The sequence below is a fragment of the Paramisgurnus dabryanus genome, chromosome 2 (genome assembly GCF_030506205.2).
Source record: "Paramisgurnus dabryanus chromosome 2, PD_genome_1.1, whole genome shotgun sequence".
Lineage (NCBI taxonomy): Eukaryota > Metazoa > Chordata > Actinopteri > Cypriniformes > Cobitidae > Paramisgurnus > Paramisgurnus dabryanus.
In genome coordinates, this window is record NC_133338.1 from 56,664,346 (window position 1) to 56,680,956 (window position 16,611).

Sequence of the window (16,611 nt, forward strand, 5' to 3'; positions counted from 1 at the left end):
TCATCCATGAATAAAGCACAAGTTATGTGTGCCCTTTAAAACCATGAGCTCCTGAAAATAAATACTCTTTCCCAAATGCGGTTTGATTTATTCTGTCTAATAAAATAAACATTTGGTGACATTACTATTGGGGAAATCAGGATCTAAATGTAAGCATGTATCAAACTTATTACAGTAAATATTTACTGCTCAACACATTTTTTGAGATATATCTTGGACCTAAAAACATTTCACTGCAGGTATGGGTTGGTTTCAAGGTTATGGTTTCTTATCTTCTGGAAAAACTATAATTGATCAATTGAACCAAACAACCATTAAAGATTTCAGAGACGTTGCTTTGATGCGATCTAAACAGATCTAAAAGTAATGTTTTAATTAATATTTCTTTACATTTTTTTTTAAATAATTTTATTTCACATTTCATTTTAATTGCATGAAGAGCATAACATTTTTAAAAACTAGCCTATAAAACGTATCTATATAAAATTATTAGAAGGCGGCATTTTTGCATTATATTTGACCTCGGAGTTCGATCACATGTGACCCCTAAGGGTGAATTTAGATATAAACATTAAAATATGGACTTCAAACCATCATCTCTGTACACAGTTATAGGGTAAATTCTACACTGTGGTAACTTTTGCGTCTGGGTTTGTATAATTTGTTAATAATTCATCGCATCCAGAAGAAAGCATGTGACTAAATCAGCGAAAATATCAGAAAAGTGATGAACTGATCATATTTGCAATAAAACAAAGTAAGAGATCAAAAGATGTTTCATTGATTTTGAATTAGCTTGAACTCAAAAATAGGAGGAGGCACGTGACCCATCAGTTTTTTAAAGCTTTTAAAGTTAAACATATTAAAAGGTTGTTAAAGTCATACTACAAGAAATGTAACAAACCATATAAAGAAAAACATTTTTTAATTTGATATATACAACAGGCAACATTCGTCTGTGTACAGATGTTATTTCACTTAACAGAAAAACAACTATAAAAGATATTAATTTGAAAACTTTATTTACATGACCACAAACCTTAAAAATCAGGCCTGATGTTACACAGAGACGGCAGATAAATAACAGATTAAAGCAGTTTGGGCAAGATGTCAATGGTGTTTATCCTCAACACAGTCTGAGGCTGAATAATGGCTGCAAAAACAAAACAAAAAATGTGTTACACTAATGCACTAAAATAAACCTTTAACACAACTAATGCACATCAACACAATCACTGGATTTAAAACCAAACCTACTTCTCTTTTTTTGGTATCGATGTCTCTTCCAGAATCTCATGTGAACCATTGGCCAGGATTCAGTTTTCTCAATAACTGTGGCCTGAACTCTCACCAGATCACCGCTGTGTGACAGAAGAACAGATAATATAGATCATATGGTGTTAAAATATACACAACATCATCTCCATATAACAAAACATCTCCTGCATTAATAAAGATGAAAGGTTTCTGTTTAAGTTGTTCATTTAAACGTTCCTACACGAGTTTGTGCTCAAACATATTAAGAGATTTCTGTTTCTTTAGTAACCAAATCATCACATATATGACCAGTCAAGCTAAAAAAACATGTCATGTAATGTTAAATAACATCTAGTTTATATGTAATACTAGAAACATGCATCTTACCCTAGAAGTGGTTTTCCAATAAGAGTGAAATCATTTCCTCCGACCAACAGCACCTGCAAACAAAAACGCCTATTTAATCCTTAATACTTAAGTCTGTTAGGGCTGCATGATATTGAAGTAAAATATGACATACAGTATGCAACAATAATGCTTTTAGGTATGTCATTTTTTTTTTATTGTACAATTATATAACCAAAATACACAATTTACATTATTTTGAGGAGAGAGAAACATCAATCTTTCTGTGTCACCAGTCTCTCTGCTAACTGGACCGGTGGACCCCCTAAAACTTTGACTATTTATAACTTTTTTTGAAGCATTAAAATACCATTGTGATTTGCATATTTACATGTTTCAATAATTTTAATAGATCTTTGAGCTCTACTGTCTTTCGGCAGTATTTTAACACACAGAAACACTAAAGATACTGTTAATGACACGGCTACACACAGCCAGTGTTCAAGTTCAAGTTCAAGTTCAAGTTCCTTTATTTTATACCCTTAGGTAAATTAGGTTTCAGTGGCAAGTTCACAGTTCCTCACACAAACAACAATAAAACAACACTAAAAGGACATCATAAGAACAGTAACATAAAATAACAATGTAAAATACATCAATAGATAGCAATTAAAAAATAAATAAATAAAATAATAAACCCTTTTTACGCCTTTAATTTATTCATGTGGTTAATCACAGCAGGGACAAAGCTGTTCTTAAATCGTTTTGTTGTGCAATGTGGTACTCTATACCGTCGATTTGATGGGAGTAATTGAAATTCATTATACAAGGGGTGATGCCTATCTCCTGTAACTGAAACACCCATTCGCTGTACCTGCCTGGTATACAGTAAAGCAGGGGTAAGTAAAGGCTCCCCAATCAACTTACTAGCCCAATCAACTTACTAGCTTATTAGCAATATTACTAACTTACTAGTTCAAACTATGCCTAAGATTATGGGGGTCACCTAGCTAAGTAAGATGTGATCTTGGATCAAAAATGTTTTGTATAATAGTTTGAGAAGAATCTGTAAACTTCCTAACGCAATCCTAAATCTTTATCTATCAATCTGTCAATTCCTCCAGAAAACAGCGTGAGGCGCACTTGAGAGTTTACATTTATTACAGACAGAAATCTTTTGGAGTTGTTTATTGCAAAATTGGGAAAAATAATGGACGGTATCGCTTTGTGGTAGCGCAGCACGACAATTTTAAATTCATGTAGTATTTTAATAAAACCATAAGACCACCCTAATTTATATTTTTGTGCTTTATAGGGGTCCCTTAATGCATATAAAAGGTCCGAGATCAACCTACCCCCCTCCCTCAATTTAGCACACTGCTAAACCTCAACCAACTAAAACCATCTCTACAGCATAATATTGTTTAAACAGATCTGTGTTTAATAATGATTATCTGAATACAGCAGATGAAAGAAGCTGAGGATTCTGGGATTGATGACAAACCTTTTCCATTCTGATTCGATCACCACACTCGGCATCAATGTGGTTTTCAATAAGGATCAAATCTTCATTTGTGACTTTCCACTGACGCCCAGCAAAGTGAACGACAGCAAACAATCGTCCGTATTCTCCTTTCTGAATGAGGCCGTTTACCTTCTGAACAAGCACTGGGAATATAAAACATTCACACAGGAAATATCCCAAAAAATTAAATCAGTTTAAGTCAATTCAATCCAAACTCTTCTATTCTCTGCTGCTGTGTGTGTTTTTATAGTAATGTCATAAAGACGATCATAACATTTTATAATGTTTATAATGCTTTATTGTAAAACGAGTACCTGAACTATAAACATGAACTTCAGTCACCTCCAGTTCTTTAGTTTCTATCTCAGTAAACTCAAATCTTACCTCCATGTTTTCTCTCTTCATCTTCAGGATCAAATGCTGGTAGTTCTGGCCATGGTGGTTTAGATAATGATGTGTGTGGAACAAAACTGAGAAGAAATGAAACTACATTAGGACTTTAATAACATCCGCTCATGTCACAGGAGCATTAAACAACATCAACATGCAAATTAATTCATACATGATCTTAAATCAATCATATCTGAAGATGAGGATGAGATTAAAACAAACACGGACACTATGATGAATGTTTACCTTGCAGGGTTTGTGACGCTTGAAGAGTTTTGATAACATGTCAATGTAGGAACCAAACAGCCTGTAAAATATAACAGTGACGTCATCAGCTCGACACCTAACGTTATGAATGAATGAACCAGCTGATATGCACAATGTCAACACGTGGGGAAATAAAACAACATAAACTAAACATAAAAATCAGTTAAGCACAGTAAAATATTACACTTATTACTACAACATTATCATTTATACTGTCCAAATAAATGTTAATTGCTTTACATTAACATCAATTGTTTTAATTCCTTTAACTAAACAGCACGCATTAAACTGAACATGCATGGTTTTATAATAATTGCGTTTCTTTTTTTATGCACTGTGATCATATGCAGAAATGAATAAATAAGTCACGTGAGGTAATAACGGTAATAAAATCATCATATGTATCAATGAAATAATTGAAATACAGACGTGTAGCTGTAGACGGAGATAAATGAGATCCTGTTGTATGAAAAACTCTTAATATTCCTGAAAAATTCCCTCTGATCAAAGTCATCGCCATCATGAGAACCAAGCGGAAACACGCTGCTCCGCTAATAATACTGTCCTCCGAAAACACGAGCTGAACACAAAGGTTCCGGTGTTTTGTCGAAGTCTGTTCTCTTTGTTTCTCTTCAGTGTAGTGTTTTTTTTTAGTGTTTTCATCACGTTACGTTTATTATTTAGATATATTAAACGTTTTAATGGCTTAGCTACTGAGACGTATATGTGTGCATGTACGTAAACTGTATCTTTATTGTTCTTTAATTGTAAGTCAATTATTTTTACAGTATGAATCACTAAAGTACATATTAAAAGCAAAACTTTGATGTATTATATGATACCATTTAAAAATGTAAATATTTCATAATTTTCCTGTTTCTATTATGAAAAAATAGACTTCGATTTCATGAGGCGCTGCACCAACTGATAAATGATGACGTCAAAGTACCGCGAGAGCGATTGGAGAAATCATACCGAGGAGCCTACTTTCAAATCGCTCTCGCGAAACTTTGACGTCATCAGCCTGTCGGTTGACGAGTCTATTAGTAATCTTGCGTTATCAACAGTATCTATACGCTTTAACTGCGAAACATGTAGACAATCTTCAACAAAACTAACTACTATTAGCAATACATTACATCAAACCATACTTTGATAATTTATTTAGGTATAATTTTATAATGAAAATCATACATTCTTTGAATAAAAACTCAAATAAAAACACAGTACATGACAAAGTTGTGTAATACATCAATAATTTATTATGATGACAGAACAACTGAGTTGATCGTCACCTCTGTATATTCGTTCAGACAGCAGATGCACAGAGGTAAGACTCATATGAATGCAATCATAAATAACTGTAATAAATATCATCAATTAAATATACAACATGTATTTCACTGCATTCGGCTTCTTGTGCGGATGTTTTTTTACATCGACATGTCCAACTCTTCACCCGAGATACAGCGAGAAATGTATGAGACTAGCAGCAGTTAACCATAGCGAACACGCGCACGCGCACTCATTCACTCACTCACTCACTCACTCACACACGCACGCGCACCTAGTGATGTACTGTTGATGTTGTTCAATGCACTGCAATAGATCTATAATAGCATCAGATGTGTTTGTAATGATGTCTACACATTACTCAACTCATTCACCAGAAATAATTCATAATACAACTGATTTACAACACACCATTGTGTAAATCCTATAAAGAACATCCAAATTTAAAACTTTAGAGGCTGACACAAAAAATAAAAATTAAAAAACTCAAACTAAATTGAAATTTTTTAAACCTTTTTCTCTTTTTTAGGCAGATGAAATGCAGCCATTTCAAAGAAACAAATGCATTAGTAAAATTAAGATTTTCATGCTTTATGAAACTATGATGGCAAAAATCATCCCATGTAAGCAATAAAACCAAACAGACTGCAGTACAGATATATGGTGTAATATAGTTGGCAACCAAAAAAAAGATTTAAGGGTTTGAATGTTAGTTTGGCAACTGAGATTCACAAACTGAACAGCATAAAAAATAAAAAGATGACAAACGGCACACTGCAAACATCTCATCTGAAATCACTTGAATGTGTTTTATATTTCTATAGCCTGTAACGGACTTAAACAGCATTTGCACCTTTAACAATATAAGCAGATATTTGTGTCTTAGCAATCTTGCTATGTATGCTGGACCACATGCGGCGTTATAGCTCCTGGATTGAGTTCATAGCATCAGCGGCTGCTTTTATAGAAAGGAAAAACTATTTCAAGATGAGCGAATCTCACAAACGCGTTACGAACAAGTCTGGAGCAAATTGAGCAAAGACTTGTCACGTCAAGCAACTTCCTCATTCTTATCAGCTGTAATGAAATAAAATATCATAAACATACTGACAAAAAACACTGTTGAACTAATAAAAAACATTACTGAGAATAACATCACCCAGACACATCAGTAATAACACTGCAAAAATGACTTTCTTACTTAGTATTTTTGTCTTGTGTCAGTACAAATATAAAAAAATTCTTAAATTAAGATGCATTTTTTGATGAGCAAAAAATTAAACATTTAAGTGAATTTGTTCTTAAAACAAATATTTAAAATCTGCTGATTGGGTAAAAAAATTATTGAATTAATTGTTTAAGGAAAAAAGTAAACTTATTTCAAGATTTTTTTTCTTACCTCATTGGCAGATTTTTTTGCTCGTTTTAAGCACAATGCGCTTAAATATTATGCTTTTTGTCTAAATACTAGATTTATTTTCTTATGTCATTAATCAAGTAAATATTTAAATCTTAATTTAAGAATTTGTAAATATTAGTACTGGAAACAAGCAAAAATATTAAGTAAGAAAGTCATTTTTTGCTGTGAATGTGCTTAATTATCATTCAATGAAATTTCCTTGTAAATAACACTGCAAAAAATGACTTTCTTATTTAGTATTTTTATCTTGTTTTCAGTACAAATGTCTAAAAATTCTTAAATCAAGATGTATTTGCTTGATAAGTGACCTAAGAAAAAAATCTAGTATTTAGACAAAAAATAGAAAAAGTAAGTAATTTTGTGATTAAAACGAGCAAAAAAAAAAAAAAAAAATTTAAGCACAAATTCACTTAATTGTATTTTATTAGTCTAAAACCTAGTCTTATTTTTAGTGCTGCCTCAAAATTAGTCGCGACTAATCGTTTACAGAATAAAAGTTTTTTTTAACATAATATATGTGTGTGTACAGTGTATAATAATTATGTTTATATAATTACACACACATACATGTATCATTTTAAGAAAAAAATATATTTATATAATAAATATTTATATTTATATATAGATTATACATAAATATAAACATGTATATACACATGCAAATGTTTCTTAATTATATACATACACATATATTATGTAAAAAAAACTTTTATTCTGCAAACGATAAGTCGCGACTAATCGTGAGGCAGCACTACTTATTTTCTTAGGTCATTTTGCTCATCAAGCTTTGATTTAAGAATGTTTAGATATTTGTAATAAATAGAAGACAAAAATACTAAGTAATAAAATCATTTTTTGCTGTGTATGATCTTATTCTCTGATGATTTGGGGTGAAATATGACCCAAACGTGTTCCTCACAGGTTTTTGTTGAGATTCACTCAAATGTATATCAAAACCCGCAGGTAACTTTTCAACCCAAAGTTCATTTCTTTGATAAAGCTAAAATGAGCTTCTACCTGAATGAAGGTGCGTCAACAATCACCGTCAGTAATACGGAGAAGATAACAGTGACCGAGACGCAGAGAGAATTAAACAGCCGAGAGAATCAGGTGAAGCTCTTCACATCTTTCATCTGTTTGAACAGCATATATGTACATTATTATATAAAAGCCTTTCATCCACCACAAGCTGCAGTCAAACTCGCTGCCGTTCCTCTGCGTGAAGGCAAGTTTGTTTGGCTGTTCTCAGCCCCTCTTCATTAAAAACAGACTGACACCTGGTGTGTAATGGCTTAAGGTTGTGTGGTGATTCTCAGTTTAACCGCTGAGAGGATCTTCACGGTAATGAATGGCGTAGCGTAACTTCTCCAGCATCACTTCCAGGGTGGAGTACTGCGGCAGCTTTACCATAAACATGCAGGTCTCCACGCGGATGTAGCGCAAGTCTGGTGAACCTGCAACAGACCACCAACACGAAAGTCATTCATTAACATTGCCTCATTCTCTAGTGTGAAATAAAATGAGTACAGCACTTAAAATTCGTCAGAGGTGACGTACCTACTGCCCCATCAGGAGGAGCGATCTTCATGGGGTACGGAGGAACGTGAGCAGTGTCTGGACCTCCATCTTTGCAGGGACAGGTGAAGGGAATCCTCTCCTGGTTACAAGCGAACTTAATAAACTTGCTGAGCTCTTCCTGAGTGAACATTTCAAGAGCCGCCCAGAAGAATTCGATGTGCTGATCCGTCTCCATCAACCCCACCTGATACATGGTGTGAGCCTAGATGATAACAATGAGAAGACGTTAAACCAACACCGAGGCAAATGTTTGTGAGGCTGTTAACTCGAATGAATGTTTAACCTTGAGAAACTCCAGGTTGATTTCGGGTAGGCCGCAGGTGCGCAGCTCCATCTCTGCAGGACTCAGTAATGTAAGAAGTTGCAGTGGTATGATGGAGCCCAGACCGGCTCGTACAGCAGACATGCACTCCACGTTCTGAAGCTCACGCAGGCGTAAGTCACGGACCGCTCGCACGTACATATCTTTATTCTCCCAGCTGAACACACACACGCAGATAAATACATTTGAGGCAAACTTAAACTCAATCGTAAGTGTGATGCACAGGATAAAGCAGGTGATAGGCTCATACCTCACGGCGATGTCATGGCCGCCCTGGCAGAGCTCCACTTCCTCTCCCGTCATGGTGATGTAGGTGAAGATGCAGCTGGGGCGACCCGGTGATTCGGGGCTCTCGCTCACGTGACCCTGTGATGACACCTCAGCACACAATGCCTCCAGCTCCGCCTCATCAACCACCTGCAACAGACATTATTATACACATAAAAACATCTTTAGATTAAATTTTATTTAAAAATCTACAGAAGAAACATTAGAAAATGTAGAATAAAAAAAAAAGAAAATTAAAGAGATTAAATTAAGAAATTAATAAAAAAGGTTTTGCATGGTTTTATTTTTATTTTAATCAGCAGAAACTAATAGCAGAAGAAATAAACACCATGATATGTAAATACTTTTTAATAAAGAGTCCAAATTAATTCTGCGTACATTGATAAAGATTTATTGTAATATATCTTATATATATATTCTATATTAATTTTATTTCAGCAGAATATAATTTCTTATTTTTACGTATTTTAAGGTGTACGCTGCAAAAAATGATTTTCAAGAAAAAATTCTTAATATTTTTGTCTTGTTTTCAGTAAAAATATCTACAAGAAAAAATTCTAGTTTTTAGATCAAAAATATTAAATTTAAATGATTTGGGCATAAAACAAGCAAAAAATCTGCGAATGGGGTTTTCTTAAAAACTAAATTCATGAAAAATTCAAGAAAAATTTGCTTACCTCATTGGCAGATTGTTTTGCTTGTTTTATACCCAAAATCACTTAAATTTGATATTTTTGATCTAAAAACTAGACTCATTTTCTTGGGTCGTTTTGCTAATCAAGAAAAAGCATCTTAATTTAAGAATTTTTAAATATTTTTACTGAAAACAAGACAAAAATACTAAGAATTTTATTTCTTGAAATAATTTTTTGCAGTGTAATGTGACCCGGATGTGTTTGTGACCTGCTTCATGATATTTCCCCTTCATGAATGTTTATGTATTTATGACAACAGAAATATACGAGATATCTTACATTCTCAAACTTGTTGATGTAGTTGTATGTGAGCAAGTCAGCTTCCTGAAAGTCCGATTCTGGGTCCAGTGCTTCACCGACCAGACCCTTCCAGAAGGATCCGAGCAGATCCAGAGGTAGAGGAACATCTGCCCGGATGGCGATGCCCAGCAGCTGGCCGAAGAAATGAAGAAGCTGCTCCTCAGCGTAAGTGATGGGACAGGGGGTCAGGATAAACTTTCCCTAAGCAACATCAAATAAAGTTCACATGAGAGATAAAGGCATATCTGAAACATACAGAACTGTATAAAGTGACTCCGAGCTCCAATCCGGCACTGGTTAGGTAATGAGATGTCAAACTCTTTCAGTTTCAAAACATGATTTGCAAAACATTTCATGACATTTAGAAAATAAATTATGCATTGTCCGTAAAACACCATCTGAAGCGTTCTTCCTGAAAAGATCAAAGTGGCGTACAGATCTTAAAGACGGTGGAGCTTTCTTACCTTGTTGCGGTTAGCTGCGGCACTGGGGCAGGGCAGGAGCAGAGACAGGGCCGAACTCTGAAGCTCTTTGCACACCTGCCATAAGAAGTGCCTGAATGAGCCACCTGAGGACAAATACAGGAGATATGACACACGTGTAATATAATGCATAAGAGAAATTAAGAAGCTGTGTGACACTGACTGGTGCCGTGCACTTCTTCTCCAGTGAAGCGGATGTTGAAGGCGTAGGTTGGGTCTCCACCGCTGGCAATCCTCACGCACAGTTGAGATGAGGGGACGCTGGACAGCTGCCTCGCTGCCTGACAGAAGTATGTGTTTTCAGCAGCACGTGTCTCACCTGCGCAGATGCACATAGTAGAAACATGAGGAACTTACAGCACAGAGATGGTTTTTCTGTGTGACTTGAGGGCCTACACACCAAATGTTAATTCAATGATTTGTGCAAGTAAATTACATACAAAGTCAATGCAAAGATGCAAGTAGATGCAAATAAGGCGCGAATAGACATGAATAAGACGCGAATGGATAAAAATAAGGCGCAAATAAAGCCGAAAGTATACTAGGGACGTTCGCACATGCGCGCCGTCCACATGACGTCATTTTTCGTCATCAGGAGGGTCTGCGATAGGTCCGCGTGCAGCCCAAAATTTGAGACCGTGTGAACAGTGTACAACAGCGCATGCGCGTGAAAATATTTAGACAAGACACTCCACTACAAACAATTATACAAAGGAAATACACAGCATTTGCACACATACTATTGTTTTCTTCTTTAAATTGTACTTCTTCCAAGAACAGAAAGCTCTGGAGCATGTTTGTTACTAGGGGTGTGCATTGGCACTGCCCTCACAATTCAATTCAATTACAATTCACCAGGTAACGATTCAATTCAATTAGATTCTACAATGCATTGCGATGCATCAGAATTCTACTGTACACAACAAGGCAAATTTTTAATCAGTCAAGTAAAGTCAAGTGCAACTATTCTCAACAAAAACAGAAAGCTTAGCAGCTTTAAGACAATGACAATTATATACCTGAGATGAGAATTTTACACACAGCGTAAGTCTTGTCTAGTTTCCCATTAACTTTATAGAATCCGAAATGTGCCCATATGTCCACTTTCCATGGAAAAGGCTGCGTTTTTATTTACCCGTCTATCACGGTCATCTCTCTCCGCCTCAGCCGTTTTGATTGTTGTTTTTATGCCCCTGGAAGTAATTGAAACTTCACAACTTTATTGTCCACTCGAGGCCAGAAAATAAACAGTGACATAATCGATTATAGCACTTTGCTGCATCAATGCTGAATCGTGCATCCCCGCATTGCGATGCAATGCTGAATCGATTATTGTTGACACCCCTATTTGTTACCATAATGTTTGATTTCTGTTCTTTGTTGTCTTGTTGTTTATACTAAACTGTGTTTGCAATGGTGCATCAGTTACTTTTCTTCACCTATCCTAATGTTTTAATGTACTGTAAATGTCGCCAAATCAGTGCTGCCCTGACGGCCTGGTAGAGTAATAATTTGCGTTTAGTAGTTGCGTATAGTATGGAACGCGGCCATCCGCGTGTAGCCACGGGGAGTATACTTGGAAAGCTGCGTGGATGCGGAAAAAAGGTATACCCCGGCCTTAAGACATGAATAAGTCACGACTAAATGTGAATAAGACACTAATAAAATACGAATTAGATTTGAATAACACGCAAATAAGACATTAATAAGGTGCAAATAAGGCGCGAATAGATGCGAATAAGACAAAAATAAGATGTGAATAAGATGTGAATAAGACGCGAATAAGACAAAAAAAAGACACTAAATAAGACACAAAAATAAGACGTGAAAATCAAACACGAAAAGATGCGAATAAGACGAGAATAAGATCCGAATAAGACAAAAATAATATGTGAATAAGACGAGAATAAGATGCGAATAAGACGCGAAAATAAGACACGAAAATATGACACGAGAATAAGATGCGAATAAAACGAGATTAAGACGCGAATAAGACGCAAAAATATGACGGGAGAATAAGATGCGAATAAAACAAGATTAAGACGAGATTAAGACGAGAATAAGACACAAATAAGATGCAAATAAAACACAAAAGTAAGACGCAAAAATATGACGTGAGAATAAGACGGGAGAATAAGATGTGAATAAAACGAGATTAAGACGAGAATATAAGACGCAAATAAGACGCGAATCAGATGCGAATAAGACGCGAAAATAAGAGGCGAAAATTTGCATGACGAAGTTAAATCCTATGATTAATCTAGACCGAGGAACGTGATGCTTCGCGTTTGGTGTGTACGCAGCATTACACTTCAGCCGTTTACCTCCCACTATCTCCAGCGGGTCCAGGGTGATTTCAGGAGCAGCGTGGTCTGCGGTTCGCTGCACGGTCGCATTCAGAACCCGATTCATTACTGTCACTTTGGTGTCATAAAAAATAAGACCTGCAAATAAGACCGAAAACAACATCAAATTAATTCCTGTTTTTAAACTCCAGATCACACAGACACATGCAATCGAGCTAGACATTAAAATACCAAACACTGATGTAGTGGCATCAGATTTAAATACTATGTACTCTGGTCTTACTATATCCTCAACCTATTATATTTACAGTATTATCTGAGGTACTTCACAGAATACAATGGTATTACCATTGTGCTAGAACTGAGTGATTATATTTACAGTGTTATCTGAGTGATTCAGACAATGTTGCTCTTTTTAGTTTTAAAAAGTAGTAAAGAAAAATCTGTGTTTGGTGTCTGACCTTTGGTCTCACACAGAAGTGTTGCGATGCTGTTTTGATAGTTTGGTGTTTGTCTGAGCTCTATGAGAGGCAGGAAGAAGCTTTCCAGCGTGCTGTTGAGGGACTGCAGCAGAGCAAATCTCAATCGCAAGCTCTCCACCGGGACACCTGTGAGAGTAGAGACGCTTTCATAAGGTTAATCGGTTTCAGAAACATCTAATAACAGAAGCCTGCATCCACATGGACTCACCTAATAAGCATGCGACCTGAGGATCAGGAGCATCCTTGACGTCCAGGTAAACTTCATGAGAATGCAGGCGAGCGGGTGTAATGGCCAGCTGTCGGCAGAGGCGGTTCACAAACTGGACAAGTGCGACGTCCATCTCAAAGGTCCATTTTCTGCTGGCTTTCTGAGCGTGACGTGAGTCGATACATGTACATCTGAAACAAGAATATAGAAGTTCATATTACAGCCCAAAACTCATCATCATGTGTTTATTAAGAAGACATCAGTGAAAACAGCATTATTTCAAGATTAATTTACCATTAAATACATTATATTATACCATGGGGCTGTTGAATGCTTTATTCTGATTGAGAAATGTTATAAATTATTATAGGGGAAAAGGACTCAATGCACATACGCCGACCCGTGAAGACCTCTAATGCGTACCACCCCAGAATCGAACCCACAACCTTTGGCACTGTTAGCACAATGCTCTACTAACGGAGTTACAGGAAGACATTTTGTCTGAAATATCCGACACTCATCATCCTGTTTATAATAATGAGAAAATAATTTTGGTTCTGGTCATTTTCAAGGGGAGGATTCATGGAGGTACAAACCTTTCAAAGTGCAGGTCATAACCGCAGGCCAGTATGGCCCGCCAGACACTGCGAATGTCCTGTTTGGCTCGATCTAAAGTAAACTTGTGGAAACCCTCCAGTGTCAGGAACTTTTCTTCTGGCACTGTTGGATCAGAGGAAAGATGAGGAATTAGAATAGATGTACCATCAAAAAAACCCAACCAAACTAAAGAAAAACTCATTCAGATAACCTTCAAGCTTTTTGGCAGGAGATTTTTCTGGATCTTTTTCCTCAGGTTTGGTTTTCTCAGGAGATTTGGGCTTCAGGACGGTTTTCTTTTCACTTAATACAGTTCTGGAGAAACATTTAAACATGTTATGAGAAAATAAATAGACGTGCTGGTTATAAATCCAATATATAAAATGTTTATTTACATCAATTGTACAGGACAGTAAGGATGTTATTTTAAAGGACACATATTATGTCCATTTTACAAGATGTAATATAAGTCTCAGGTGTGCCCAGAATGTGTATGTGAAGTTTCAGCTCGAAATACCCCAAAGATCATTTATTATAGCATGTCCAAAATGTCCCTATTTGGGTAAAGCGCTGTTTTCATGTCTGTACCTTTAAATGCAAATGCACTCCTTACCAATAGACAGTAAGCGCTTTTGGTTAAAAATAGATCTGATTAGCACTACAACATGCTAACAAACACATTTAGAAAAGCATTTGGGGTAAAAGAAACCGTTCAGTCAGTGGCTGTGGGCGGGGCTTGATCAGTGTGATGTCACATTGACAAGAGAATCAAAACAGCATCTATAATGAGACCTGAGTGTGTGGATTTTTTTCATTGTAGGGTGGTTTTGTTCACACACTGCCACCACACACATTTATTTATCCAAACACCTTGTAAAAGACTTTGCATACTATCTGCCCTTTAAAGTCAGTAAATTGACAGGTTAATATTAGTGCATGTTTATGGTGATTCTCACCGAACGCTGTTCAACATGGATTTCTCTTTGGTTGAAGGTTTAGTGATGGGTCTCTTAGTACTGACCACTTTACCCTGGTGCTGTTCTTTACCTGCTTTACTGTGTTTGTTCTTGCTAGGCTTCACTGTGCCATATTTACGTAAAATCTAAATGCACAGAGACAAAGAGAGAATAATATCTGCTTTAGTCAAATACATCATGTTTATCAGCATATGCTCTCTTTACTATAGTACATAGCATTTTTACCATGACAGCATTGAGTAAAATGCATGGAAGCACAAGCACAGGGGAATCTATCATCACAACACACTTCTCGATTTACATGAACTACTAAAATAATTTATATAATACATGCACTGACTTCAATTCATCCTTTTAAATAAACACATAATATAATGAGACTTAAAAGTAAAGACCTGTGTGAGTTGATCTTCCAGCACTTTCTTGGGCGGCCGTACGTGTGTAAAGAATACGTGCAGGAGGTTACCGGGTGCCGGAGAGTTGATTTGCTCTTTGCTCAGATAAATGTCTGATACTTTCCCTGGTTTAGTTGGCACGAGGCTCTGCATTTGCTCTGCGTATACGCAGGTCTTGAAAATATCTGTGAGGACGTCACGTGCTCTGGGAACCAGTTTATCTCCTACAAAACAACAGAAAAACATCTCAAAACCTGACAATGAAAGGTCAAACAAAACTAACATTAAAGGTGCACTGTGTAGATTTTTAGCGGCATCTATCGGTAAGATTGTGAATTGTGATTGTGCAACCGTTGCACCGCTCCCTTTTAAAATGCATAAAGAAAGTAGTAACAAATTTGCATTGATGAATTGTGGAGCAGTTTGTCAGTTTAGGGCTACTGTAAAAACATGGCAGCGCAAAATGTCGACTTCAATGTACTTCCACCCGCAGTATATGTAGATAAAAACTTCTTACCCCGGATTTCCACCGACTGCGGAACGACGGCGGAGTCAATCGGTTTCCATTTAAGTCAATGTGTGTATTTCCACTGACTGCGCTCCGAATCCGTCACAGCTCCGGCCATCCGCAGCCCTCCGGCACAAATACGCAGAGCTTCTATTTTTGACGGATGCCGGACAGCTTTGCAGGGCGGAGCCATGACTTTATCGCGTGATCATACCTGAATATGCGAGAACTCGTGTTTTTTTAAATTAAATATTTGCAATACAAACATTACAAACACACACAAATAAAGTCATTAATACCGAAACAACTAATAATAAACAAGAACAGAGCCAGGGGGAGTTTCAAATAAACACATTAAAGATAGAGCATAAATAAATGTTTAGCAGCCTTCTTATTTTTTGAATTTTGGATGGATTTGATGTACTGCTCTGTCTACCCGAGATCTCGTGTTGTGATCTGGGCTGGTTTGTAAAAACGTCATAATTCAACGGCATAATGGGCAAACACAGAACTAGGTATCGCGCGATCATCACGTGAATTTGCGAGACCTCATGGGTCCTACGGCTGTCACTTTTTATTCGATATTCGAATATGCATTCGAACATGACGTGAAATATCCGTATTCGAACTATAAATAAACCATCCGGTTTTTTAAATGCCATGTGTAGCGCATTTTTTACAGTAACACCTCGTAATAGGAAGGAGCGGAAGGAGGCTGAGAGTAAGAACGACGACGGCAACTGTGCGCAAGAGAGGGAATCAAATGGGACCAAAATGAACCTCATGTGCATGTCAAGATAGAATTATAGTTTGTATATAAAATGACATATTGTTTATAGTGTTAAATATTATAGCAGAATAAAAAGCTTGTGTTAATACGTTCGCATTATGAAATTAGCATGTATGAAGATCATTTCATCATTTTTACAACGCAATGTAAACTTTATATTAAACAACAACAGCATTTGTCTTGTAA

General features: G+C 36.3%; 2 protein-coding genes across 5 annotated transcripts in view; both read right to left on the reverse strand.

The window, feature by feature from the left end:
• Positions 1–913: 913 nt before the first annotated feature.
• On the reverse strand, positions 914–4,369 carry mrpl21 (mitochondrial ribosomal protein L21). The gene is made up of 7 exons (XM_065261868.2): positions 4,214–4,369; positions 3,764–3,824; positions 3,512–3,597; positions 3,107–3,270; positions 1,645–1,697; positions 1,258–1,361; positions 914–1,153 (listed from the first exon to the last, which is right to left on the reverse strand). The coding sequence occupies exons 1-7, from the start codon at positions 4,305–4,307 to the stop codon at positions 1,089–1,091; spliced, it is 627 nt and encodes a 208-aa protein (XP_065117940.1). The 5' UTR covers positions 4,308–4,369; the 3' UTR covers positions 914–1,088.
• A 654-nt stretch (positions 4,370–5,023) lies between these two features.
• The window catches only part of LOC135743956 (probable E3 ubiquitin-protein ligase HECTD4), a 70,725-nt gene continuing 59,137 nt past the window's right edge, over positions 5,024–16,611 (reverse strand). For all 4 annotated transcript variants that reach the window (XM_065261872.1, XM_065261871.1, XM_065261870.1 and 1 more), the window contains exons 63-76: positions 15,128–15,351; positions 14,712–14,857; positions 13,967–14,070; positions 13,755–13,878; positions 13,159–13,349; positions 12,930–13,076; positions 12,487–12,606; positions 10,326–10,481; positions 10,145–10,248; positions 9,660–9,881; positions 8,648–8,814; positions 8,359–8,554; positions 8,055–8,277; positions 5,024–7,951 (exon numbers count right to left, since the gene is read on the reverse strand). In XM_065261872.1, the coding sequence (XP_065117944.1) occupies positions 7,815–7,951; positions 8,055–8,277; positions 8,359–8,554; positions 8,648–8,814; positions 9,660–9,881; positions 10,145–10,248; positions 10,326–10,481; positions 12,487–12,606; positions 12,930–13,076; positions 13,159–13,349; positions 13,755–13,878; positions 13,967–14,070; positions 14,712–14,857; positions 15,128–15,351 (2,261 nt within the window). In that variant the 3' untranslated portion in view covers positions 5,024–7,814. The remainder of the gene's footprint in view (positions 7,952–8,054; positions 8,278–8,358; positions 8,555–8,647; positions 8,815–9,659; positions 9,882–10,144; positions 10,249–10,325; positions 10,482–12,486; positions 12,607–12,929; positions 13,077–13,158; positions 13,350–13,754; positions 13,879–13,966; positions 14,071–14,711; positions 14,858–15,127; positions 15,352–16,611) is intronic.